This window comes from Culicoides brevitarsis, chromosome 1 (assembly GCF_036172545.1).
Source record: "Culicoides brevitarsis isolate CSIRO-B50_1 chromosome 1, AGI_CSIRO_Cbre_v1, whole genome shotgun sequence".
NCBI classification, from domain to species: Eukaryota; Metazoa; Arthropoda; class Insecta; order Diptera; family Ceratopogonidae; genus Culicoides; species Culicoides brevitarsis.
In genome coordinates this window covers 13,695,508-13,720,048 of record NC_087085.1, presented here as the reverse complement: position 1 = coordinate 13,720,048, position 24,541 = coordinate 13,695,508, and the positions used below count along the sequence as shown (strand labels likewise).

General features: G+C 29.2%; 5 protein-coding genes across 6 annotated transcripts in view; 2 read left to right on the top strand and 3 right to left on the bottom strand.

Moving 5' to 3' along the window:
• LOC134838028 (endoplasmic reticulum chaperone BIP-like) overlaps positions 1–24,541 on the bottom strand; it is a 260,113-nt gene that overhangs the window by 235,174 nt on the left and 398 nt on the right. The window contains exons 3-4 of one of the 2 annotated variants that reach the window (XM_063853471.1): positions 22,184–24,513; positions 22,060–22,118 (exon numbers count right to left, since the gene is read on the bottom strand). In XM_063853471.1, the coding sequence (XP_063709541.1) occupies positions 22,080–22,118; positions 22,184–24,513 (2,369 nt within the window). In that variant the 3' untranslated portion in view covers positions 22,060–22,079. Of the gene's footprint in view, positions 1–22,028; positions 22,119–22,183; positions 24,514–24,541 lie in introns of those variants that run through there. The other variant, XM_063853470.1, reaches the window with a different exon arrangement.
• LOC134837306 (general odorant-binding protein 69a-like) lies at positions 9,568–10,509 on the top strand. Its single transcript, XM_063852675.1, has 2 exons — positions 9,568–9,895; positions 10,505–10,509. Exons 1-2 carry the CDS (start codon positions 9,568–9,570, stop codon positions 10,507–10,509), a joined length of 333 nt encoding a protein of 110 aa, XP_063708745.1.
• LOC134837305 (homeobox protein Hox-D3-like) lies at positions 10,904–11,653 on the bottom strand. The gene has a single exon (XM_063852674.1). The coding sequence runs from the start codon at positions 11,651–11,653 to the stop codon at positions 10,904–10,906; it is 750 nt and encodes a 249-aa protein (XP_063708744.1).
• On the bottom strand, positions 13,924–14,810 carry LOC134838555 (general odorant-binding protein 69a-like). The gene is made up of 2 exons (XM_063854102.1): positions 14,722–14,810; positions 13,924–14,637 (listed from the first exon to the last, which is right to left on the bottom strand). The coding sequence occupies exons 1-2, from the start codon at positions 14,785–14,787 to the stop codon at positions 14,287–14,289; spliced, it is 417 nt and encodes a 138-aa protein (XP_063710172.1). The 5' UTR covers positions 14,788–14,810; the 3' UTR covers positions 13,924–14,286.
• Positions 17,050–19,683, top strand: LOC134837303 (prostaglandin E2 receptor EP4 subtype). Its single transcript, XM_063852671.1, has 4 exons — positions 17,050–17,258; positions 17,320–17,723; positions 18,574–18,836; positions 19,315–19,683. The coding sequence occupies exons 1-4, from the start codon at positions 17,050–17,052 to the stop codon at positions 19,681–19,683; spliced, it is 1,245 nt and encodes a 414-aa protein (XP_063708741.1).

The following is a 24,541-nucleotide window of genomic DNA, read 5'->3' as shown; positions in this document are numbered from 1 at the left end:
ATTGTGATTTGAATTTTCATGATGATTATTTATTTTTTTAAAGAGAAACGTGGAAAAATATATTTGATTCTCATAAAAATACTCAGAACTAAATTTAATAAATTTTATTTTAATTTTTTTCATTAAGAAATTAATTTAAAAATAAATAAAATTCATACTTTGAGTTAGAAAAAATGTAATTCTAGACCATTATCTCGTAAATTATTGGCTTTGTAGCACAAAAGACGCGTGTTTTCTAATTATTAAAATTAATGATCATGACAAGTCAGTGATTTTCTGTCATAATGAAGTCAAGAAATCTGAATAAAAGTCCCGAGTCACATCAGAAAAATTCAGTTTTTAATTTTTTCTCCGTCAAAATGCATTTCCAAGCAATTTTCTCAATTTTCGCGATTTTAATCTCGTTTCAAGCAATTTTTTCTTACCACATTCCTGATGACGTTAAAAAATCCTTGTTAGCTCTCCACGAAACCTGCATGGAAAAAACGCAAGCTTCCGTCCCACACTTGCAAAAATGTCGCGATGGTCACATCCCAGAAGATCACGACGCCAAGTGTTACCTTCATTGCATGATCAGCCAATCCACGGTCGATCTGGAACAACGTTTCCAATTTATCGCAGGTGTCAAACACGAAATCTCGCAAGATATCCACGAGTGGAAGACACACGTGAACAACGAGTGTGACACACAAATCAGTAAGCATTCAAAAAAATTCAATAAAAAAAAACTTTTTTTTTCTTTTGTTTGTATTTTTTTTAAAAAAATAGATCACGACGACGTCTGCGAAGAAGCGTGGCAACGTGTCAATTGTTACTTGGCAACACACAACGACACGATGGAATATTGCCTTCTTTTCATGTTCCAAGAAAAATATTTGACCAATGAATGAAGAAAAGGTTTTAAAAAGCAAATAAAAGATTCGATTCGTGTGCAAAACGATGTGACCTTTTAAATCGCCCACCATTAACCGTGAACAATGTCTCTTCATTCCGAGAACTCGAATTGCCATTCAACTCAAAAAAGTTCATTCATAAAAATTTTTCTTGCAAAATTGTTACAAGTAAAACCGCTATCAAAACATTGCAGCAGATGTTTTCTCGGAATTCGATTTCGTACAGAAGCCTAATTTATTTATGACACTCCTATAAAAAATTCGTCTTTGAATGAATTGTGTCCCTAAAATCCTATTAGTTTTACGAACAAAAGTCAATTTCTCGTTTTTTCGTATTTTCTTCCAAATTTCGTTCTATTCACAAAAAAATCGATAAATTTTGTGTATTTTTTTAACACAATAACTGGAACAATAGCTCTTCTTGCACCTTCTAAATTGACATTGAAATACCTGTTCGTATTCCCTTTCTTTAGTTTTGCACTCGTTTTTTTACAAATTTTTGCAAGAAATTGATCTTTTTTTTATATTGTGCTCGTCCGTTCATTGAAATAGATAAAAATTGACCTTTTTTCGATTTTTTTTTATTTTTTTGCAACAACAAAGATAAATTGGAGTACTTTTGAAGAGATCCATTGTTTGTTGATTTTTATTGAAAATAAAATTCCAATTGCATTCATTCATGATTTTTTTTTTGCAAGCTTCTTTTTAGTTGTTGTCAAATGCCGCTCATCGTTTTTATCTACCTGACTCTTGAAAATTTTTTAATAGAATTATTTTTTATTGCCAAAAAAACACACAAACATTCCCTTAATTTGAGTTAATGGTGTTTATTTTTAAGTTTCGTCCTCGCTTTTGTGTCATCAACACATTTCGCGTCACCGCCTCATCAACACCATCCAAGAAACAGTAAATGGTGCCATATGTGTTGGAATAATAAAACGAAACAAAAGAGATTAAATGGTTTGTTTTTTCAATTTTTCGATGATCATCGTGTTGTTGCAATTTGCCCTGGCACAACGGATCCTGAGTCAATTTGAAAGGAAATTTAATTCAATTGAAGTGAAGTTGATTTTGTAAATTAGTTTGTTGATATTACACAACATTGATAATAATAATAACAGACATCAACGCACAAGCAGGCACTCAAATATTTAAATCGTTTTATTGGAGGGGAGTAGGATTGACATTAATAAGCCATGCACTGTCGGTTTAGCGGAAAAACGGAGATATGTCACATGCTGCGGTGTAAAAGTCCTGGGAAGTTGTCGGTAAAAGCGCTTTTTCAATTGAAGTTATAAGAAAAATTTTAATTGAATGAACATTGATCGAAAAAGTTTTGAAAGTCAAAAGTACTTTAAATTAATTTCGATAAATAAAAAAAACAAAAAAATATCGAATTAATTACCGTTTTATGTCAAATCTTGCTCGAAATGGATAAAAATTTGTCAGAGGGCTCTAATTTATCATTTTTAATCGTTTTATAACTCAAAACTGCAAAAAAATTGAAACTGAAAAAAAAAATTTTCTTTGACATAGTTTTGTTTTAAAAACTAAATCAAGAGCAAAACTGTGTAAAAACTATGTCAAAAACTGTGTCAAAGCCATTTTTGTCAAATCTTGCTCCAAATGGATCAAAATTTGTCAGAGGGCTTTAATTTATCATTTTTAATCATTTTATAACTCAAAACTGCCAAAAAATTGAAACTGAAAAAAAAATTTTCTTTGACATAGTTTTGTTTTAAAAACTAAATCAAGAGCAAAAAAAACTGTGTCAAAAACTGTGTCAAAGCCATTTTTGTCAAATCTTGCTCTAAATGGATAAAAATTTGTCAGAGGGCTCTAATTTATCATTTTTAATCATTTTCTAACTCAAAACTGCAAAAAAATTGAAACTGAAAAAAAAAAAATTTTCTTTGACATAGTTTTGTTTTGAAAACTAAATCAAGAGCAAAAAAAACTGTGTCAAAAACTGTGTCAAAGCCATTTTTGTCAAATCTTGCTCTAAATGGATAAAAATTTGTCAGAGGGCTCTAATTTATAATTTTTAATCATTTTCAGAGGGCTATCATTTTTAATCATTTTCTAACTCAAAACTGCAAAAAAATTGAAACTGAAAAAAAAAAATTTTCTTTGACATAGTTTTGTTTTAAAAACTAAATCAAGAGCAAAAAAAACTGTGTCAAAAACTGTGTCAAAGCCATTTTTGTCAAATCTTGCTCTAAATGGATAAAAATTTGTCAGAGGGCTCTAATTTATCATTTTTAATCATTTTCTAACTCAAAACTGCAAAAAAATTGAAACTGAAAAAAAAATTTTCTTTGACATAGTTTTGTTTTAAAAACTAAATCAAGAGCAAAAAAAACTGTGTCAAAAACTGTGTCAAAGCCATTTTTGTCAAATCTTGCTCTAAATGGATAAAAATTTGTCAGAGGGCTCTAATTTATCATTTTTAATCATTTTCTAACTCAAAACTGCAAAAAAATTGAAACTGAAAAAAAAAAATTTTTCTTTGACATAGTTTTGATTTGAAAACTAAATCAAGAGCAAAAAAAACTGTGTCAAATCAATTTTTGTCAAATCTTGCTCCAAATGGATTGAAAATTGTCAGAGGGCTCTAATTTATGTGTCAAAGTGTCAAAGCCATTTTTGTCAAATCTTGCTCTAAATGGATAAAAATTTGTCAGAGGGCTCTAATTTATCATTTTTAATCATTTTCTAACTCAAAACTGCAAAAAAATTGAAACTGAAAAAAAAATTTTTCTTTGACATAGTTTTGTTTTAAAAACTAAATCAAGAGCAAAAAAAAACTGTGTCAAAAACTGTGTCAAAGCCATTTTTGTCAAATCTTGCTCTAAATGGATAAAAATTTGTCAGAGGGCTCTAATTTATCATTTTTAATCATTTTCTAACTCAAAACTGCAAAAAAATTGAAACTGAAAAAAAAAATTTTTCTTTGACATAGTTTTGTTTTAAAAACTAAATCAAGAGCAAAAAAAACTGTGTCAAAGCCATTTTTGTCAAATCTTGCTCTAAATGGATAAAAATTTGTCAGAGGGCTCTAATTTATCATTTTTAATCATTTTCTAACTCAAAACTGCAAAAAAATGAAACTGAAAAAAAAAATTTTTCTTTGACATAGTTTTGTTTTGAAAACTAAATCAAGAGCAAAAAAAACTGTGTCAAAAACTGTGTCAAAGCCATTTTTGTCAAATCTTGCTCTAAATGGATAAAAATTTGTCAGAGGGCTCTAATTTATCATTTTTAATCATTTTCTAACTCAAAACTGCAAAAAAATTGAAACTGAAAAAAAAATTTTTCTTTGACATAGTTTTGTTTTGAAAACTAAATCAAGAGCAAAAAAAACTGTGTCAAAAACTGTGTCAAAGCCATTTTTGTCAAATCTTGCTCTAAATGGATAAAAATTTGTCAGAGGGCTCTAATTTATCATTTTTAATCATTTTCTAACTCAAAACTGCAAAAAAATTGAAACTGAAAAAAAAAATTTTTCTTTGACATAGTTTTGTTTTGAAAACTAAATCAAGAGCAAAAAAAACTGTGTCAAAGCCATGTTTGTCAAATCTTGCTCCAAATGGATAAAAATTTGTCGGAGGGCTCTAATTTATCATTTTTAATCATTTTCTAACTCAAAACTGCAAAAAAATTGAAACTGAAAAAAAAAATTTTCTTTGACATAGTTTTGTTTTAAAAACTAAATCAAGAGCAAAAAAAAACTGTGTCAAAGCCATTTTTGTCAAATCTTGCTCCAAATGGATTAAAATTTGTCAGAGGGCTCTAATTTATCATTTTTAATCATTTTCTAACTCAAAACTGCAAAAAAATTGAAACTGAAAAAAAAATTTTTCTTTGACATAGTTTCGTTTTGAAAACTAAATCAAGAGCAAAAAAACTGTGTCAAAGCCATTTTTGTCAAATCTTGCTCCAAATGGATAAAAATTTGTCAGAGGGCTCTAATTTATCATTTTTAATCATTTTCTAACTCAAAACTGCAAAAAAATTGAAACTGAAAAAAAAAATTTTTCTTTGACATAGTTTTGTTTTAAAAACTAAATCAAGAGCAAAAAAACTGTGTCAAAAACTGTGTCAAAGCCATTTTTGTCAAATCTTGCCCCAAATGAATAAAAATTTGTCAGAGGGCTCTAATTTATCATTTTTAATCATTTTCTAACTCAAAACTGCAAAAAAATTGAAACTGAAAAAAAAATTTTTCTTTGACATAGTTTTGTTTTAAAAACTAAATCAAGAGCAAAAAAAAACTGTGTCAAAGCCATTTTTGTCAAATCTTGCTCTAAATGGATAAGAATTTGTCAGAGGGCTCTAATTTATCATTTTCAATCATTTTCTAACTCAAAACTGCAAAAAAATTGAAACTGAAAAAAAAATTTTTCTTTGACATAGTTTTGTTTTAAAAACTAAATCAAGAGCAAAAAAAACTGTGTCAAAAACTGTGTCAAAGCCATTTTTGTCAAATCTTGCTCTAAATGGATAAGAATTTGTCAGAGGGCTCTAATTTATCATTTTCAATCATTTTCTAACTCAAAACTGCAAAAAAATTGAAACTGAAAAAAAAATTTTTCTTTGACATAGTTTTGTTTTAAAAACTAAATCAAGAGCAAAAAAAAAACTGTGTCAAAAACTGTGTCAAAGCCATTTTTGTCAAATCTTGCTCCAAATGGATTAAAATTTGTCAGAGGGCTCTAATTTATCATTTTTAATCGTTTTCTAACTCAAAACTGCAAAAAAATTGAAACTGAAAAAAAATGTTTCTTTGACATAGTTTTGTTTTAAAAACTAAATCAAGAGCAAAAAAAACTGTGTCAAAAACTGTGTCAAAGCAATTTTTGTCAAATCTTGCTCCAAATGGATAAAAATTTGTCAGAGGGCTCTAATTTATCATTTTTAATCATTTTCTAACTCAAAACTGCAAAAAAATTGAAACTGAAAAAAAAAATTTTTCTTTGACATAGTTTTGTTTTAAAAACTAAATCAAGAGCAAAAAAAACTGTGTCAAAGCCATTTTTGTCAAATCTTGCTCTAAATGGATAAGAATTTGTCAGAGGGCTCTAATTTATCATTTTTAATCATTTTCTAACTCAAAACTGCAAAAAAATTGAAACTGAAAAAAAATTTTTTCTTTGACATAGTTTTGTTTTGAAAACTAAATCAAGAGCAAAAAAAACTGTGTCAAAAACTGTGTCAAAGCAATTTTTGTCAAATCTTGCTCCAAATGGATAAAAATTTGTCAGAGGGCTCTAATTTATCATTTTTAATCATTTTCTAACTCAAAACTGCAAAAAAATTGAAACTGAAAAAAAAAATTTTTCTTTGACATAGTTTTGTTTTAAAAACTAAATCAAGAGCAAAAAAAACTGTGTCAAAAACTGTGTCAAAGCAATTTTTGTCAAATCTTGCTCCAAATGGATAAAAATTTGTCAAAGGACTCTAATTTATCATTTTTAATCATTTTCTAACTCAAAACTGCAAAAAAATTGAAACTGAAAAAAAAATTTTTCTTTGACATAGTTTTGTTTTAAAAACTAAATCAAGAGCAAAAAAAACTGTGTCAAAGCCATTTTTGTCAAATCTTGCTCCAAATGGATAAGAATTTGTCAGAGGGCTCTAATTTATCATTTTCAATCATTTTCTAACTCAAAACTGCAAAAAAATTGAAACTGAAAAAAAATTTTTTCTTTGACATAGTTTTGTTTTAAAAACTAAATCAAGAGCAAAAAAAACTGTGTCAAAAACTGTGTCAAAGCCATTTTTGTCAAATCTTGCTCGAAATGGATAAAAATTTGTCAGAGGGCTCTAATTTATCATTTTCAATCATTTTCTAACTCAAAACTGCAAAAAAATTGAAACTGAAAAAAAATTTTTTCTTTGACATAGTTTTGTTTTGAAAACTAAATCAAGAGCAAAAAAAACTGTGTCAAAAACTGTGTCAAAGCCATTTTTGTCAAATCTTGCTCTAAATGGATAAGAATTTGTCAGAGGGCTCTAATTTATCATTTTCAATCATTTTCTAACTCAAAACTGCAAAAAAATTGAAACTGAAAAAAAATTTTTTCTTTGACATAGTTTTGTTTTGAAAACTAAATCAAGAGCAAAAAAAACTGTGTCAAAAACTGTGTCAAAGCAATTTTTGTCAAATCTTGCTCCAAATGGATAAAATTTGTCAGAGGGCTCTAATTTATCATTTTTAATCATTTTCTAACTCAAAACTGCAAAAAAATTGAAACTGAAAAAAAAATTTTTCTTTGACATAGTTTTGTTTTGAAAACTAAATCAAGAGCAAAAAAAACTGTGTCAAAAACTGTGTCAAAGCCAATTTTGTCAAATCTTGCTCCAAATGGATAAAATTTGTCAGAGGGCTCTAATTTATCATTTTTAATCGTTTTCTAACTCAAAACTGCAAAAAAATTGAAACTGAAAAAAAAATTTTTCTTTGACATAGTTTTGTTTTAAAAACTAAATCAAGAGCAAAAAAAACTGTGTCAAAAACTGTGTCAAAGCAATTTTTGTCAAATCTTGCTCCAAATGGATAAAATTTGTCAGAGGGCTCTAATTTATCATTTTCAATCATTTTCTAACTCAAAACTGCAAAAAAATTGAAACTGAAAAAAAATTTTTTCTTTGACATAGTTTTGTTTTGAAAACTAAATCAAGAGCAAAAAAAACTGTGTCAAAAACTGTGTCAAAGCCATTTTTGTCAAATCTTGCTCTAAATGGATAAAATTTGTCAGAGGGCTCTAATTTATCATTTTCAATCATTTTCTAACTCAAAACTGCAAAAAAATTGAAACTGAAAAAAAAATTTTTCTTTGACATAGTTTTGTTTTAAAAACTAAATCAAGAGCAAAAAAAACAAAAACTGTGTCAAAGCCATTTTTGTCAAATCTTGCTCTAAATGGATAAGAATTTGTCAGAGGGCTCTAATTTATCATTTTCAATCATTTTCTAACTCAAAACTGCAAAAAAATTGAAACTGAAAAAAAATTTTTTCTTTGACATAGTTTTGTTTTGAAAACTAAATCAAGAGCAAAAAAAACTGTGTCAAAAACTGTGTCAAAGCCATTTTTGTCAAATCTTGCTCCAAATGGATTAAAATTTGTCAGAGGGCTCTAATTTATCATTTTTAATCGTTTTCTAACTCAAAACTGCAAAAAAATTGAAACTGAAAAAAAAAATTTTTCTTTGACATAGTTTTGTTTTAAAAACTAAATCAAGAGCAAAAAAAACTGTGTCAAAAACTGTGTCAAAGCCATTTTTGTCAAATCTTGCTCTAAATGGATAAGAATTTGTCAGAGGGCTCTAATTTATCATTTTTAATCATTTTCTAACTCAAAACTGCAAAAAAATTGAAACTGAAAAAAAAATTTTTTCTTTGACATAGTTTTGTTTTGAAAACTAAATCAAGAGCAAAAAAAACTGTGTCAAAAACTGTGTCAAAGCCATTTTTGTCAAATCTTGCTCCAAATGGATAAGAATTTGTCAGAGGGCTCTAATTTATCATTTTTAATCATTTTCTAACTCAAAACTGCAAAAAAATTGAAACTGAAAAAAAAATTTTTTCTTTGACATAGTTTTGTTTTAAAAACTAAATCAAGAGCAAAACTAAATCAAAAACTGTGTCAAAGCAATTTTTGACAAATCTTGCTCCAAATGAATAAAATCTTTACAGAAAGGTTCAATTTTAATATTTTTAACCATTTCAAAAATAAAAATAACAGACAGACATCCGTTGAGTATTTTCGCGTCATCGCTTGCAATGCCCTTCCACTAAAAAGTTGCATCTATAAACTAAACAAATAGGATTAGAATTTATGAATTGTGTTAAAATGTTTTTTCTATATTAGTCTCTTGTATTATCATGATTAGATTTGTATTTGACAAAATATGTTACATTTTTTCTCCGTTTTTGTATTTATTTTATACCGAATGACAACCGGTTCACCCTTAACATTTATCCTCGAACGATATGCGAAGTATATTGGATTAAAAGGCAAAGGGAACTTGTTCTTCAATTTGACGATTTTTTTAACCTTTTTCATATAAAATCATCTCTGTTTTCCAATTGTCACTTGCATTCCCCCTGCTTTGAGTCACACATAAAAAATCATCACCAAACAATTCATAAATAAATTATTACCTCTCTCACTGCATCAAATTACTGCTGCGTTTAGTGATTTGAGGGGTGGGTGACGCGCTTTACGTACCCGTTAATTTCTTCAATAAATATCTCTAATTGCGACAAGTGAAAATTATCATTGGTAAAATATTGTCGTTTAATAAGCCCAGATGACTTTAATGGGTGTGCGTGTCAGCAAAACAGCAAAAATTGTAACAGATGCATCTTTTTCGGCGGATATTTAAACAGTTTAGCGTTAAATGTCTGCGGTGTAATCCACTGAAATTTATATCAATTAAGGTCCGGGTAGGTAGATTTACTGCAAAAAGTAACTTATGTTCCAATCATGCTTACAAAGTATTTTTTCTGACTTGTTTCTGACAGCTTTCCGTGACAAACGTGATGAAAAAAGTTGATCGACGTGATAATTGCTAAGGACAGAAGCACTTTTTTTGTATTTATTAACTGATTTTTCTTCATTTCAGCTCCAAGTTTGATTTCAACAGTCTTTCAAGTAACAATTTTAAAATGTTTCTCAAGTCTTTAACTTTATTTTTCATCATCGGTGCGACTTTTGGCTTTGAAATTCCCGAAAGTATTCAAAGTGGCTTAGAAAAAGTGCATCGAGATTGCATGGAAAAAACTCAAGCCACGCTTGATCATATCCACAAGTGCTCGGATAAGGCAATTCCCGATGATCCTGATGCCAAGTGCTATTTGGCGTGCTTCCACGATCAGCTGGCATTCGATTTGAAGAACAGAATTTTCCAAATTCAAAATGTAGATCATCCGATGAACGACGATGTGCATGGATTGTTAGATCATGTCAGCAAAGAATGTGATGGAGCGTATTTTGGTAAGAAATTTAAAAAGAAAAAAAATATTAATTATGAGTCCAAAAGTTTTGTCCGATGTCTTATTTTAGAATCAAAAAAATTAAAAATAATCGATTTTTGTTTTATTTTTGTATTTGTTATTAAATTTTCAAAGTAAAAATTTAAATTTGATTTATTTTCAAAATAATTAAAAAATTTTCTTCACTTTTAAAATTTAATTTTGAACAAAATTTAATTCGACTCGAAAAAAAAATAATTTGACTCGAAAAAATGCTTTTATTTTATTTAAAATTTAAAAAGTTATTTATTTTTTTTTATTTATTAAAAAATTATTGAAAAAATCGTGAACAAAAAATAAAAAAAATGTTTAATTTGAAAAAATAATTTAAAAAAGTTTTTATTCTGATTTTTATTTAAAATTTATAAAATTATTTAATTTTTTTAAATATTTATTATTAAATTATTATTAAATAATAAAATTTATGACCTTGAAAATTTTGAAAATAATTCAATTTAAATTAAACTTTTAATTAAATTAATAAATAAATTTTTAAACCTCGAAAGTTATGAAAAAAGCAAAAAAAAAAAAACATTTTTAAAAGCAAATTTTCAATTTTTTCTCGTTTTAGTCTAACTTTTACTTGAAAACTTAATTTTTTTTACTTAAAAAATATTTTTTTTATTTTTAGCTAAAATCGGAGGTTGTGAAGGAGCTTGGCAAAAAACCAATTGTCATCTACAAGCACATCATGATGTCCAACATTTCTGTGAACTCCTAAAATCTTTCAACTAAAGCAAAGAAGTTCGTCGTTTTTGTTGATGTCTTTTGAAAATTTTCCCAAAAAAAAATCAGAAAAAAGCAAAAAAAAAATCGGATTTAAATTTCAATTAATTTTTTTATTATTATAAAATTTCTTAACTTAAAAAAAAATATTTTACAAAATTAATACAGATCAACTGGGAATCGCTACTCTTTTATTTATTTTTTGTACAATTTAAATTTTTAATCCCTAAACAAATACTAAAACCTAACAACGCCACGCGGTTTCCTCGTCACTATCATGTCGCTTGAGGCTATCGTTTGCGTGTGTCACCGAACCACAATCGCTTTTGTCGTGACAACAATTCGCCTTTGATGCTGGACTATGAGGCGACGCAGCAGCAGAAATCGGCAAATCACCCTTTTTATGCTTAACGCGACGATTCTGGAACCAAATTTTAACTTGTTTCTCCGACAACTTTAGTCTTGTGGCGATTTCAATGCGGCGCAATCTCGTGAGATACATCGATGCATTAAATTCGCGTTCGAGTTCCAAAAGTTGCGTACTGGTGAATGCTGTGCGGATGCGTTTGCTGGAATATTCATCGTCGAGTTTCTCATCCAAAGTCGGTGATGGCGTCGAGGATGCAGAAATGACTGAATTTGTCTCGTAAGGGCAGAATTTAGGCTTTGGCGGCGACGAATAAGGCGAAAAGCGTTCAGGACTGCTGGTTTGCGAGTAGAATTTACGGAAATAGGAGTCTTTGAAGGTTGAATCAAAGTCCAAGGGAGCAAGTTTGTAATCCAAATTCAAACGAGCTTGATCGTAATTATGAAGTTGTTGCTGCTGCTGCTGTTGTTGTTGTTGTAATCCGAGCGAGAAGAGATAATTTCCGACATAACAAGCGGAGTAAGGTAGAGAAACTGGCAGAACGGGCGGCATTGGAATCTTCGTTAATCCAGGTTTGTTGGGCTTGATATCACTTATGAGTGAGTCGACAAGAAATGATCGTGACATTTTTTTTTTGTTAATTTTTCTTCAAGAGCACTTAATTATGTCAAATTAACCACAAATTCACTTTGTTCAATTGATTATGATTTCTCAAGTATCCTCTTCAAATTTTTTTCAAGTTGTTTTTTTCACAAAAATTTGTTTTTTTTTTCTCTCTGTTAGTACCTTTCGGTGCGAAGACGTGTTCAGATCTAACTTACTCAAGGGGATGTTCAGTGAGTTTTATACTCTCGTCGTCCTTTAGATCATGTACGTACACATATGTTGCATCCCTTTTCATCATCCCTCTCCTTCTTCTGTTTGTTATTTTTTTTTGTGCTTGCAACAAATTTATTGCATTTGTATCTTGCTTTCCCTTTCTCGTGCATTGTTTCGCACCGGTACAGGCGTTTATGAATTGATGATACTTGAAATTGTGTTTTTTTTTTGTGTTGTTTGCTATTCATTCCCTTTTATTTGCCGTTTAGTATATGGGGAGGTAATGTTTTTTGTGTTATTTGTTGCAATTTACGTTAACTTGATTAATGAAGAGCAAAAGCTTGAATGGGCCAAGCTAAGATTTGTCTGGCAGACATTGTGTCGTCTTCGAACAAAACAAAAAAATTGCAAAAATCGAGCAAAAATTTTTTTTTTTGTTTAGCGAATTTAGATAAAATTTAAAAAACGAAGACAACTTTTCATTAAAAGGTGCATGATTTGCGGTTTGGAAAATTTCCCTCTTTTTTCATTCAACTTCATTTTTAACAAATAATAAACTTGCCCGAGGGGGAATCGCTTTTAAAAATATTCATTACATTGGAAAATAATGATTTTATGTAATTTTTTATTAAATTAAATAGTATTAATTTAGCGAGCTCCGCCCATTCTCAAGTAGTAACAGTAATTTATGAACCCTCGGAGTTAATCGGATGGATAGAACATTCGTAAAAATGGATTTTCGAGGTAAGTAATGCGAACTTCTGAGTTAATTTTAGTAATTTTCAAACTTGCATGACTAATTTTGTACATTAAAATCATTTATATGAGTCTGATTTGCTTGGACCCTGAAATAAAATAAATTTTGAAGGTAAAAAAAATAAATTTAAATGAAATTTGATTTTTTTTAAATATTTATGATACAAAATTTTAACTAAAAAATTATAAAATTTAAAAAAATCATTAAAAAAAAAAAAAAAAAAAATAAAAAAAAATTTTTTTTAAAAAAAAATTAATAAATTTTTTTTTAAAATTTTAATTAAAATCAATAAAAACCTAAAAAAAGAATTTTTGAACCGTAAGTTAAAAATAATTTTTGAAGGAAAAAATTCTAATTTTTTAAAAATATTTATGATTGAAAAATTCAACTAAAAATGACCTAAAATTGCTAAAATTTTGACTCAAAGCTTAAAAATAATTTTTGAAGGTAAAATCAAATTTTAAGACCTTTTTTCATTTTTAATGTAAAATTTTAACTAAAAATCAAGTAAAATTGATAAAAATTTCGACCATTAGTGCATAAAATTTTTTTTGAAGGAAAAAAATTAATTTAAATAAAATTATACTTTTTTTTTAAATTTTTAATGTAAAATTTTAACTTAAAATAATCTTAGAATTGATAAAAATTTATATTTCAGTCAAAATTGGGACACCTGTAAAATTTCTAACTTTTAAAAAATGTCTCAAACTTACCTGATTATTTTTCTCAGCATTGTTCTTTCACAAAATTCTGCAACAAAAAGACGTTAAAAGACTATTAGAAAGCATTTGCGGACCAAAATTGCATAAAAACTTGAGAAATTCGAATATTCCCACATTATGAACGGACTCAAGTGCATTCTCAAGAGACACCGTCGCCTCATTGTCTGCCAAATTACCTACTTGAGTCCATAAAATTCAAAGATGCACGTAAAAAAATAGAAGTTCATTAAAAAAAAAACTTTTTCCTTTTCTTCATGCTTTTTTTTTGTTTAGTGTCGCTCAAATACCTGCACTAAATTCATTCAAAAAAAGAACGAAAAAAAACAACAGTTTTATTGTCCAAAAATTGGGTAAAAAATGTAAAGACCCCTCGCCGAGCGTGCAGATAATTTATTTTCAATGAATCAAATTGTGTAAAAAAATGCTTACCTTTGAAAAAAAAATCTCAAAAAAAAGAAAGAAGGAAGAAACAAAAACTTCAAGTCATTTGAACTCAATTGAATGTGAACAAGTCCCTCAAAGAATATCTTGCCTTTTAATTTTATTTTATTCGAGAGACAAGAAATCATTATAGTTTTCACAAACACCTCAACGACGATCAATAAATTAAATTTTCTTCATTTGTTGTCGAAAATGCGACTTTTTTCAATGAATTGGGGGTTTACGACTTTTTATTTGGTTATGAATTAAATTTATTTGATCGCGCGCACCATCAAAACAGATATTTTGTGTTGAATTTTTATTTATTTGGTTAGCACATCTGTTGGTAATTTTCCATTTTCGTGCTCAAAAATAGGGATTCATTGATTTTTATTGCCACATTATTAGAATCAATTACCGTATTTCGCACCCCTTAGCACTTGATTTGAATAATGATGCGGAAAATATAAGAATTTTATCGTAAATTTAGTGATTTTTACACGAAAAAAAGGGAACTAATGGATTTTTTGTCATTTAAAGACTTAGACGGCAACGAGAGAACATATTTCATCGTATAATTTTAATTTTTCCACTAAGCACTTTCCAACTTGATACCCGTTTTCGCAGTATTCGAGTCCCTCAATTTCACCGCAATGCCCGACAATTTTACGCACATAGTCGATTTTTAGTAATTCGGAGCGGAATCGACCTTTGTCGTCGAGAAAGTTGTGTTCATGCAAGTTACAGGCGACGAAACACTTGAATTTAGGATCTGATGGCAAGGTTCCGTCATGACAAACTTTCAGTTCTTCCATTGTGGCATCAGCTTTTTTGAGGCATCGGTCTCGAATTTCGATCATAGTTTCAATTGCGCCGGAATCCAAGTGAAATTCCTAAAAAAAAGGTAAAAAATTATTTTTTTTTGTATTTAAAAAAATTTTAAATTATTATTTTTTGAAGAAAATTTAAAAAATTACTTGTGACATGACGTCATTGGTACCGAAACCAACAAAAAATGCTACCAACAAAATTTTTTTGTACATTTTCCGATATTTTTCTTGAGAATTTCCGATGAATACTGCAAAAAGTTGATTAATATGCATTTATTTAAAGAATTTGAGCGACATGCTTGACTAAATTTTCGTTAATGTGATTTTAATTTGCATTATTAAGCGGCTGCCTCGTTAACTCATCATCATTAGTTCGAATCTTTTGATGCAGAATTTCTCGTTTAACAAACACAAATGTCGCGCATATGCCACACTGAGTCTCAAAAGATACTTCAAGATGCTTTTTGCTGATCTTTCTTTTAAATTTTCTTTCCAGTTGTAGAAAAGAGGTTTGACTGCCTTGAAGAGATGCAACTCTTTTGTTGTCAATTCATCACTCGTTACTGCAATTATTGGGTAGTTCAAGCGTGCACATGAGAGAGCAATTGCTTTATCGCCGTTGTTTGTGACGGAAATGAGGGCTTTGGTGTCAGGTGATTCGTTTTGAAAGGAAAAATTTGACTTTAATTTCGATAAAAAAGTTATTTGGTCCTTGATTTTATGATTTTTTATCAAGAAACAAGTTGGTAAAAAGCTGTTAACCCCTTCGAGACATTCAGAGGCATCAAATTTAGCGATTATAATTTTATCATGGAGCAGAGACAGTAGAGGATCGTCCTCGGAAATGCTTTTGAAAGGTTTTGGAAGGTAAATTCCGTTCGAAATTTGAATCGTTTTGAATATTCTGCCATTAACTTCCCTCAAATATCGCTCCTCATCGAATTCAACTAAGATATTTATGCGACAATTTTTGTCCAGTTGACACAAAAACCATCGAACTTGGGTGACGTAACATGCGGAATGAGGAAATGGCAGTACAATTGCTGTTGCTTTGCATTTCACAGCAATTCGACAGTTTTGTTGGTCACTTTCGGTCAAACAGGAGTAAAATTGGCATCTAACATCACTTTCCTCATCTTCTACGAAGACATCCGTGAATGATTTGACAACTCCGCCGCTTTGGATGCAACATGTCACATGCATCGCGATCATTTTTACAACTTTTAAGACAATATTTTCACCAATTTTTATGATTTTTCCTACTTTTAGCTTCTTGTGACATAAATTACTCACGAAAATCACATCTTTTGTGGAACAATATTGATATCGTTCGTCAAAAGTGACGACAGTTAATTGTCCTTCTTCGAGTGTAACAGGACAATTTCGATATAAACGACCTACTTTCAAGCTTTTTCCATGAAATTTGAAAATTGTTGCGATTTTTTGGTCAAATTTGAAGCTTTCAACTATGCGACTTGTGTTTGTATCCCTTGAAATCGGTCTTTTTTCATCAATTTCTGTATTTTCTTCCTCTGTATTTGATTCTTTATTGATTTCTTCGTTCAACAAGTTTTCCGCTTCCGATATTATTTTCATTGTTTTCATAATTTCCTTCTCCGATGCTCGTCCAATGTCCTTCCAGACGATTCTAACGCCTTTTTGAAAGGCATCTAACAAATTTTCAGCAGTTTCATTGCATTTCGCTTCAATAGCGATGTTCGGCAAAGTCAAAATCGGACAAATTTCAAGCCTTTTACAGGTTTCCGTGAATAACTCATCACATAACTCGCGAATTTGCTGACAAGTACATTCAAGAAAATCATTTTTGTCTGCCAGAGACATGGTAAGGATTTAAAAACTACGCAATTTGGTGACAAATAATTTAGGTACGACGCGTAAATTAACATTGATTGATAGTTCAAGGACTCCTTTGCGATGTCCGTGGTCTAGATTCGTCAATTAATGTACAAAAGAAGCCAATTTCTCCCCCCATCTCTCCATTAAAATGTACATGCAATCAACAAGTGGTCGTGCTACAATCAATAAAAGGGCAAAAAATAATAAAAACCGACGACGACGACGACTATCCATAAATAGGACAATCGTATCGAATATCTGTTGATACACGAAACATCGCGGTAGACATAAAAAATAATTTTCTCATTCTTAAATTGAATCGCGCTATCTTCTTTTTTTATTATTAGACGAAATGAGGGTTTGGAATGATATAACGCGCAGTAAATGTCGAAAATCAACATTGAACAAAGGAAATTCATTCCGACTCCCATCAGTTAATGGTTTTATTTTAATTATCGCGAACGACACTTTATCAATAAATTTCTTCGAAGTCAAGTGTCTCAAAATAAATGTTGGGTTAGTTGTGTTCAGGACATTGTCGCGATCAGATCTCTTCCTTTTTCGTCTTACAAATTGAATTTTTTGCCGGTTCTAAAAGAAAAAAAATCGGAGTTAAAAATGTTCAACAACTCAATTGAAATTTTCATATCGCACCATACAAATCTCACCCAAAAAACTTCAATTTCGTGCAATAAGGACTTTCCCGTGGTGTTGGAAGTGATTTTAGTGGGAATTTACGTGATTGGCATCATCGGGAATTTAATTGCTTTTTTGCATCTTTGCCGAAAAAGGAATTTTCAAAATAGCAGGCATCCGTTAATGTTGAAGTAAGTTTTTTTTCTGCCAAATTTTGTTCCTAAAATAAAAAAAAAATAATTTTTTGGTTAGATGTCTCATTTCGAACAATCTCGTTGGATTAATTGGCATGTTGTTGTTGCATCTCACCCGTTATTTGCCGCAAACGCTCACGTGCATCGATGATATAAAAAGATGGGTTTGTATTGGACGAGTTTTCTTCCGATTTTTTGGATTAAGTTCCGGATGTGTCGCTTTGGTAATGGCGCTCGAACGATTTTTGGCCTTGACGAAGCCATTTACCTACCAACAGTGCATTACAAAGAGATTGATTGGCAAGACAATTTTGTGTTTATGGACCTTTGTGTTTTGCTGGACATGTTTGCCGTTCGTTGGATTCGGATTGTATATTAATGAGGCAGAGAATAAATGTGTCAACTATAAAGAAGCCAGCGAGACAAATGATATCATTTATGCATATTTGATGTTTGCATTAGGTGAGAATTTTTTAAAAGTGATTTTAAGAAAAAAAATGCTAAAAATTAAAATTTTTATTCTGCGAAAAATGCTGTTAAAATTTTTTTTGTAGGTATCCTATTTTTTTTTTTTTTAAATAATTTATCGAAAATTTTATTCAAAAATTTAATAAAATTTAAAAAATATATATATTAAAAATATAAAAAAATACAACTAAAAATATTTAAAAATAAAAATTTTAAAATTAAATTAAATTAAAATATTACAAAAAAAATTAATAAGAAAATTGAAAAATTAAGTGAAGTTTTAATTTAAAAAATTAATTCAATCAACATATTAAAAAATTAAAATTTCACCATTTTCCCTGATATTTTTGTTAAAAAAATAAATTTAGAATTTTTAATAGAAGAAAAAAACAAAACTCTTGAAATTTGATTATTTTGAAAGACGTAAGGTTATTTAATTTTTTTAAAAATTTAAATTAAAATTAAAATTTAAATTAAATTAAATTAAAAATTTAAAAAAATAATGAAAAAAAATTAATATTTTTTAAAAATAATAAGTAATTAATTTTAATCAATAAATAAAATTTTAAAAATTAATCGTTTTAAGAATTTAGTAAAAAAAATTAATTATATAATTAAATTAATTAATTTTAAAATTAATTTAAAATACATAATTTAAAAAAATAACATTAAAAATTAAATTTAAAATTAATTAAATTAGTTAATTAAATTTATTAATTTCAAAATTAATTTTAAATTTTTGTTTACTAAAATTCCTTTGACATCTTTAAAATACATAATTTTAAAAAATAATTTAAACTTACCATCAACTAAAAATAATAAAAAAAAAACTCTTTTTATTTAGGCATGATTTTGTGTTCCGGCATCGTAATTTGCAACCTTTCCGTCACCAAAGTCCTTTGCAAAGCCCATTTCTCGCGTCGTGGCAGCACAAGTTCCTTATACTACCAACAAGTGAAACTCAAGCACATGCGACGAACACTTTTCCAGATCGCCTCAAATCGCCCAAGTTTCAACGGGACCGTACCAACTTCGGAGGAAATTCGTTTTGCCAAGCTAATGTTGATCCTGAGCATCTCTTTTGTGATTTGCTGGTGCCCTCAAATGGTAAGTTGTGCGCGCAAAATATTAAAAATTAAAAATGGACGCCTTAATTATCTCACTTGAGTGACTTCAGAATGTTTTTTTCTGCTAATAAATTGTGTGCTAACCCACCCCAAGTTAAATAAACGAAACCTTTTTTCATCATCGCAACATTTAACCCTCCGTTGTTGTCTTGCGCATCATCAACAACAACCATATTTGCTTATTCATATTACATTATTTTAATATTTTGTTACATTTTATTATTATTAACTATCTCATCACCTCATCATTACATACAATGCTTCTGTTTAAACTTTTTTTTCTGTTGTTGATTCAATCATTCATAACAAGATCAGTTTTTTTTTTGTTTATTTTTTGATTGAATGAAAAGGGGTTGGACTGATATTTTTTGTTTATTAACGTTTTTCGGTGTGTGTTTAGAGTTGTAATCATATAAGAATCGCTCGAAGGCAAGAAATTATTGGTTTTTTGTTTGCAGATCACAATCATCTTGTATCAAATTCTTCCGTCGTCGTCGGATGGCAACAGATTTATCCTCACAAAAGCAGCCCGTCTCTCGGATTTCTTGTTACTTTTGCATTTTGTGTCAGATCCGTACATCTATGTGCTACTCAGGAACAACCGACATCGTCATACGTTCAATGTGATCCTCAAAAAGATCCTCAACAAGAAGCCAAGTAACAGTTCCGAGTCACGCAACTCGCCCGAAAATGAAGTTGTCGATTGTAATCTGCTGGAAGACAATGAAAATAACAACATTGGGCGGCAGCATCGGTCGAGCGTCGTTTGTTTTTCTTCGGATATTCGCCCGGCTGGTCAAACACGTGGCATGATGGCGTTCAATTAGACCATCAATATCCAATTATTTGGCTTATTAGTGCCATATCCGTTTCTGTCTCGTCTCTATCTACAAAAAAAAAGAAGAAACTGACATTTAAATTTGTAACTGTTGTTGCTGTGTTGGTTAAGCTTTTGTGTAAATATACAAGATATTTTAAATATATATGGGATTTCACGCATTTTACTTCTCATATCTTCGTTTTCAACGCACCCTCTACCCGAAACATGATTGTTAATCCCTTTTAGATTGTTTGTTTGGAAATTTTTGTTAATTTTAAATCAAATCAAATAGATGTAAATGTGAAATTAAAGCAAATATCCAAAGAAATATTAATTTCCGTACGTGTAAAATTACTAATTTTGCGATTTTCAACTTCAAATCCTGACAAAACAATAAAAATCCAATATCCGGCCAAATTAAGGCATAAAATATTCATCACAAAGCATTAAATTCACTCCTCGAACAAAATAGTTTTCCAATTAAAAAGATCATCCTGTCATTTATGCTCTTCCTTCGTCTTCCGTACATCAAAAATCGTTCAAAAAAAAACATGAATGGAGAGCTTTGTGTCCAATTTTCTACGCCATCCATAATCCATTGATATGAAAAATTTAATTCGTCACAACTTAACATACGGTTCCGTTGTTGGATGAGAATTATCCTGTGTCATTATATATTTATTATATCTATTTGATAGACAATTATGGCTTAGATTAAACGACGGAAAAAAGCAAACAAATCGAATTACATGAAAAAACGAATATTTTTTGTTGTGATCAAAGCAAAAAACGTAACATGATGACGGTTAGAGTTTCTCAGCATCCCTAAAAAATGACGACACAAGCGATTGTAATGAAAACTACACACCATTGTTATTTAATGAGGTGTTTAATTTTTATTAAGTGGCTGGAGAAATTTTTGTTAGTTCTTGTGACGCTTGTAACATGAGCGAAGATAATTTCTCAATAATGTCTAAAGTGGGTTAGGTAAGTGCTTTGTCATTCATCGAAAAAGGATTCGATATTAAATTGGGTGATATTGGTAGATATATTGGGACGAAATTTTGTATTGGTTCTTAGGTCAATTTTTTTTCAGCAAAATGTTTTGGATTTCCTTTTTCGTAATTTCATAATAATTTGAATTTTGAAAAATAAGTTAAAAATTTTAATATTAATTAAAAATAAATTAAAACTCAATATTTGTAAAATCTATCAAAATAATTTAAATTTAATTGAAATGCGAAATTTTTTAATTTTGCAATGAAAAATAAATTTTAAAAGAAATATTCAATTCATTTTTTACGTATTTGACTTTTCCATAATTGCTCTTAATATTCTTTAAATCTCCTTTAAAAAATAAATAAAAAAAAAAATAAAAATAAAAAAAAAAATAATTATGTTAGGTATTAAAAAAAATTTTGGCATTATGTTAGGTATTATAAATTTTAATTTTTTTAAAATGAATTTTTACTTTTAATATTCCTATACAAAGTTAATTAAGAAACTTTTAATTTTTTTAAAATGATTTTTATATTTTTTAATATTCCTATATCAAAGTTTTATTTAAATCATTTCAAAAATTATAATGCGAGCTTTAAGATTTTTATAAATTATTCCTAAAATACATAACAAGAATTGAATATTTTGAATTTTTTGATTCGATTTTAATTCATTTAACCCTTAACCTTTAAATTAATTAAAAAAATAAAATTATTAATTTAAAAATTATTATTAAATTAATTTAAAAATCAAAATAAAATTATGGTAGCTGAAGAATTATTTCTTAGAATTAAAAAATATTTATATTTACAAAAAAATTATTTTTACTAAAATTTTTATAAGAATCAAAATATTTATGTATTTTTTTTTTTTGCTAATGAAATATTTCATTGCCAAAGGCTTCATTTTTATTGCATTTGTATGTTTATCTTTCCCACAAAATTATTTTTCGATAAAATTTTTTTTTGTATCGTAACTCTTTCCGCTATTTTAAAGCAAAAAAAAACTAAAATAGCGAATTATTAAATAAAAAATAAGAACAATTATTAATATTTTGGTTTAAAATCCATTAAATAAACATCCGGAGAGAGTCCTCTAAGTTCGTGTAATACTTTTATCATCGCCACGGGCCATGTTTTGATTATTTTAGTTGTATTTGATCATTGAGGGAGTAACGGAGCTCGAATATTGTTCACGTGTTTAAGTTTAAATCGAGTTCATTTAATGAGAATTGTTCCCTTAATTTAAATTACAATCAGAATTTTAAAGCTGGAATGACTGGAAAGTAAATTCTAATAAGAAAATTTAAATGTGATTTTATGAAAAATTGATATTTTGTTTAAAAAAAATTTGATATTATTGAAAAAAATTGGTATCTAATAACATTTTAAGGAAAAAAATATGCTACTTAGAATTAATACTGTATTCTGATGCAAAATATTCCTGAAAATAGAAAAATATATTAAACTAACGAGATTTTGGCGTGAAAATATCATATTATAGCTAACATGTTTCTTCAAATTTGCATTTTGCTTCTTCTTCATGCGTTCCAGTTGTTCGAGATTCTCTTCCGTAGGCTCCATTTCATAAACTTCCTTCATATCTTGAATCGCTTTGTCAAATTGTTTCTTTATTTCGTAACATTTGGCACGTAACTTCAAAACTGACAACTTTTCACCCGGATTTGCGTTCAAAAAAATATTAATATCTTCCTCGACGCGATTCAAGTCATCAGTACAAAGCATAATTTTCACATGTCGAATCAAATATTGGACTTTCAGATCAGTTTCGACCTTTTTATTGCACTCTGCGAGGATTTGCATGCGATTTTTGGCTTCTTCGTAATTCCCATTTTCAATTAATTCATCGATCTTTTGAAGTTTTGTGTGAAAAATTGTCTTTGCGATTAAATTATTCAACATTTCCGGCTTATTTCCAGTTTTTTGGATGTACGATTGGAAATCATGAAGTGCCTCGTTGTACAATTTCGAGTGAAAGAAACACTCGCCACGATTAAAATAGGCATTTCCATTGCCTGGGTTTTGTTGAATGACTTCGGTGAAGTCAGAAATTGCTTCGGAATGCATTGAAAGTTCTTTCAAGGAACAAGCTTTGAAATACAAGATTTCTTCATCACACGGGAAATGGGAAAGAGCTTCTTTGCAAATTTCAAGAGCTTCTGCGTAATTTTCCTCATCTGAAGCGGTATGGATGTCATCGATCAAAATATTTCGAATGCGGGTTGATTCTGTGGTTTTGTTACTGACGCTTCTAATTGACTCTGTATCAACTTCTTTTGACTTTAAACTCGATTTATCGCTGGAAAAATTTTCTTCTTCATCGTTTTTTGCTTCTAAAGTCGAATTTAAGTCTTCAGTTTGATCTTCAGTATCATATTCTGTCTCAGTAGTTCCTTCAAGAACCTCATTTTCTTGCTCTTTTTGCATTTCCAATGCCGAAAAAACTTTTTGTTGGAAATTTTCCCACTTTTCCTTCTCTTCTTCTGTCAAAAATTGCATGGATAAAATCTCATCGCAATGATTTCGAGCCTTTTCATAATTTTTGTTCTCAAATTCTTCATTTGCGAGTTCTTCGTGCATCTTGAAATTATCTTTTGCTTGTCTTCCAGCCTCAATTATGCGAGTCATAACCGATTGGAGTTGCAATTTTTGCTGTTTTAGGATTTCAACTTCTTTTACGACGACGTGATTTTGTGTAAAAGTTGTCAAAAATTCTTTAAAATTGTTAATTTGATCTCTTGCAACCGATTTCGTGCCTTCTGAAAGGTAATTTGAGACTTCATCGATTTGTTCTTTGAAACTTTTAAAGTCTTTGGAAAAGTCGTTGAACAGTATTTGGGCTTCATCGATATTATTTGACTGGATTTCGGTCGATTTTTCTTTCATTTTCAATTGAGCTGAAAATTTCATTTGATTTATCGCCTTGATAGGTGAAAAAATTGTAATTATTGCTCCATATGAGATCACAAAATCAGGAATTGCTGCGATAAGGAGGTTTTCTTCCTTGTAAATTTCCAAAAATGACTGACGGATACTTGGAAGTAACGAATATTTTCCAGCAAAAAGTACGAAATTCTCTTCAGAATCTTCTTTTGTAGTCATGATTTTCTCAATAGAATCGAAAAAATCTTTTTTGTTTAAAATTTCATCCAATATCTCTTGCTTCAAGGTCATTTCCAGTAAAGTATGTTCAATTTTGACGACATATTCTTTGGATGTAATTAATTCATCAGCAGCTTTTTTACATTCCTCTTCCAATTTTTGTGACAAAAAGTCATCTTTGGTGACGTCACATCCGAATTCCGATAAAAAATGATCCACACAACATTTTTTAAGGCTTTCCAAAACATTTATCTCCTCAATTACTGAAATTGATTCAAACTCGTTGCTCGTAGAAGCGCGAATAGCTGTTTCTGTAAAGTTATAAGTGATGATTTTGTTCTTCTTTTCAGGATCTACGCGCTTTTTGTAAGCCATTTCAATGGCAACGGTATCAAAAATGGTATTCAGCAATCGAAATTTGGTATAAGGAAGTCCCATGCGAAGCTCTTTGAACATGTCGCTGATACAAGTGTCGGGAAAAATCATCACATATCCTTGGATTTGGTCGATGTTGGCAACTTTCAAAGCGGTTTCCAGCAATTTGTTCATAAACATCGCAAAAATGTACAAAAACGGGTAATATTTGACGACTCCCATGAAATTGACGTGAATTTGAAGGACGCCACTCTCATTTTTGGTTAATTTGTAAGGATAATTGTTGGTAAGTTCCTGTAATTCTTCGTCAGTGTACGATTTTTTAAAGAGTTTACCGAAATCTACAAATAGAAAATGATAAAAATTAAT

What these genes read in the sequence shown, in the direction of transcription:
- LOC134837306 (XM_063852675.1), top strand. Translation starts at nt 9,568, where the DNA reads ATGTTTCTCAAGTCTTTAACTTTATTTTTCATCATCGGTGCGACTTTT.
- LOC134837305 (XM_063852674.1), bottom strand. Translation starts at nt 11,653, where the DNA reads ATGTCACGATCATTTCTTGTCGACTCACTCATAAGTGATATCAAGCCC.
- LOC134838555 (XM_063854102.1), bottom strand. Translation starts at nt 14,787, where the DNA reads ATGTACAAAAAAATTTTGTTGGTAGCATTTTTTGTTGGTTTCGGTACC. An exon ending in CCAATGACGTCATGTCACAA is followed by an intron (nt 14,638 to 14,721) that starts GTAATTTTTTAA and finishes CCTTTTTTTTAG; the next exon opens with GAATTTCACTTGGATTCCGG.
- LOC134837303 (XM_063852671.1), top strand. Translation starts at nt 17,050, where the DNA reads ATGTTCAACAACTCAATTGAAATTTTCATATCGCACCATACAAATCTC. An exon ending in ATATTTGATGTTTGCATTAG is followed by an intron (nt 17,724 to 18,573) that starts GTGAGAATTTTT and finishes CTTTTTATTTAG; the next exon opens with GCATGATTTTGTGTTCCGGC. An exon ending in TTTGCTGGTGCCCTCAAATG is followed by an intron (nt 18,837 to 19,314) that starts GTAAGTTGTGCG and finishes TTTTGTTTGCAG; the next exon opens with ATCACAATCATCTTGTATCA.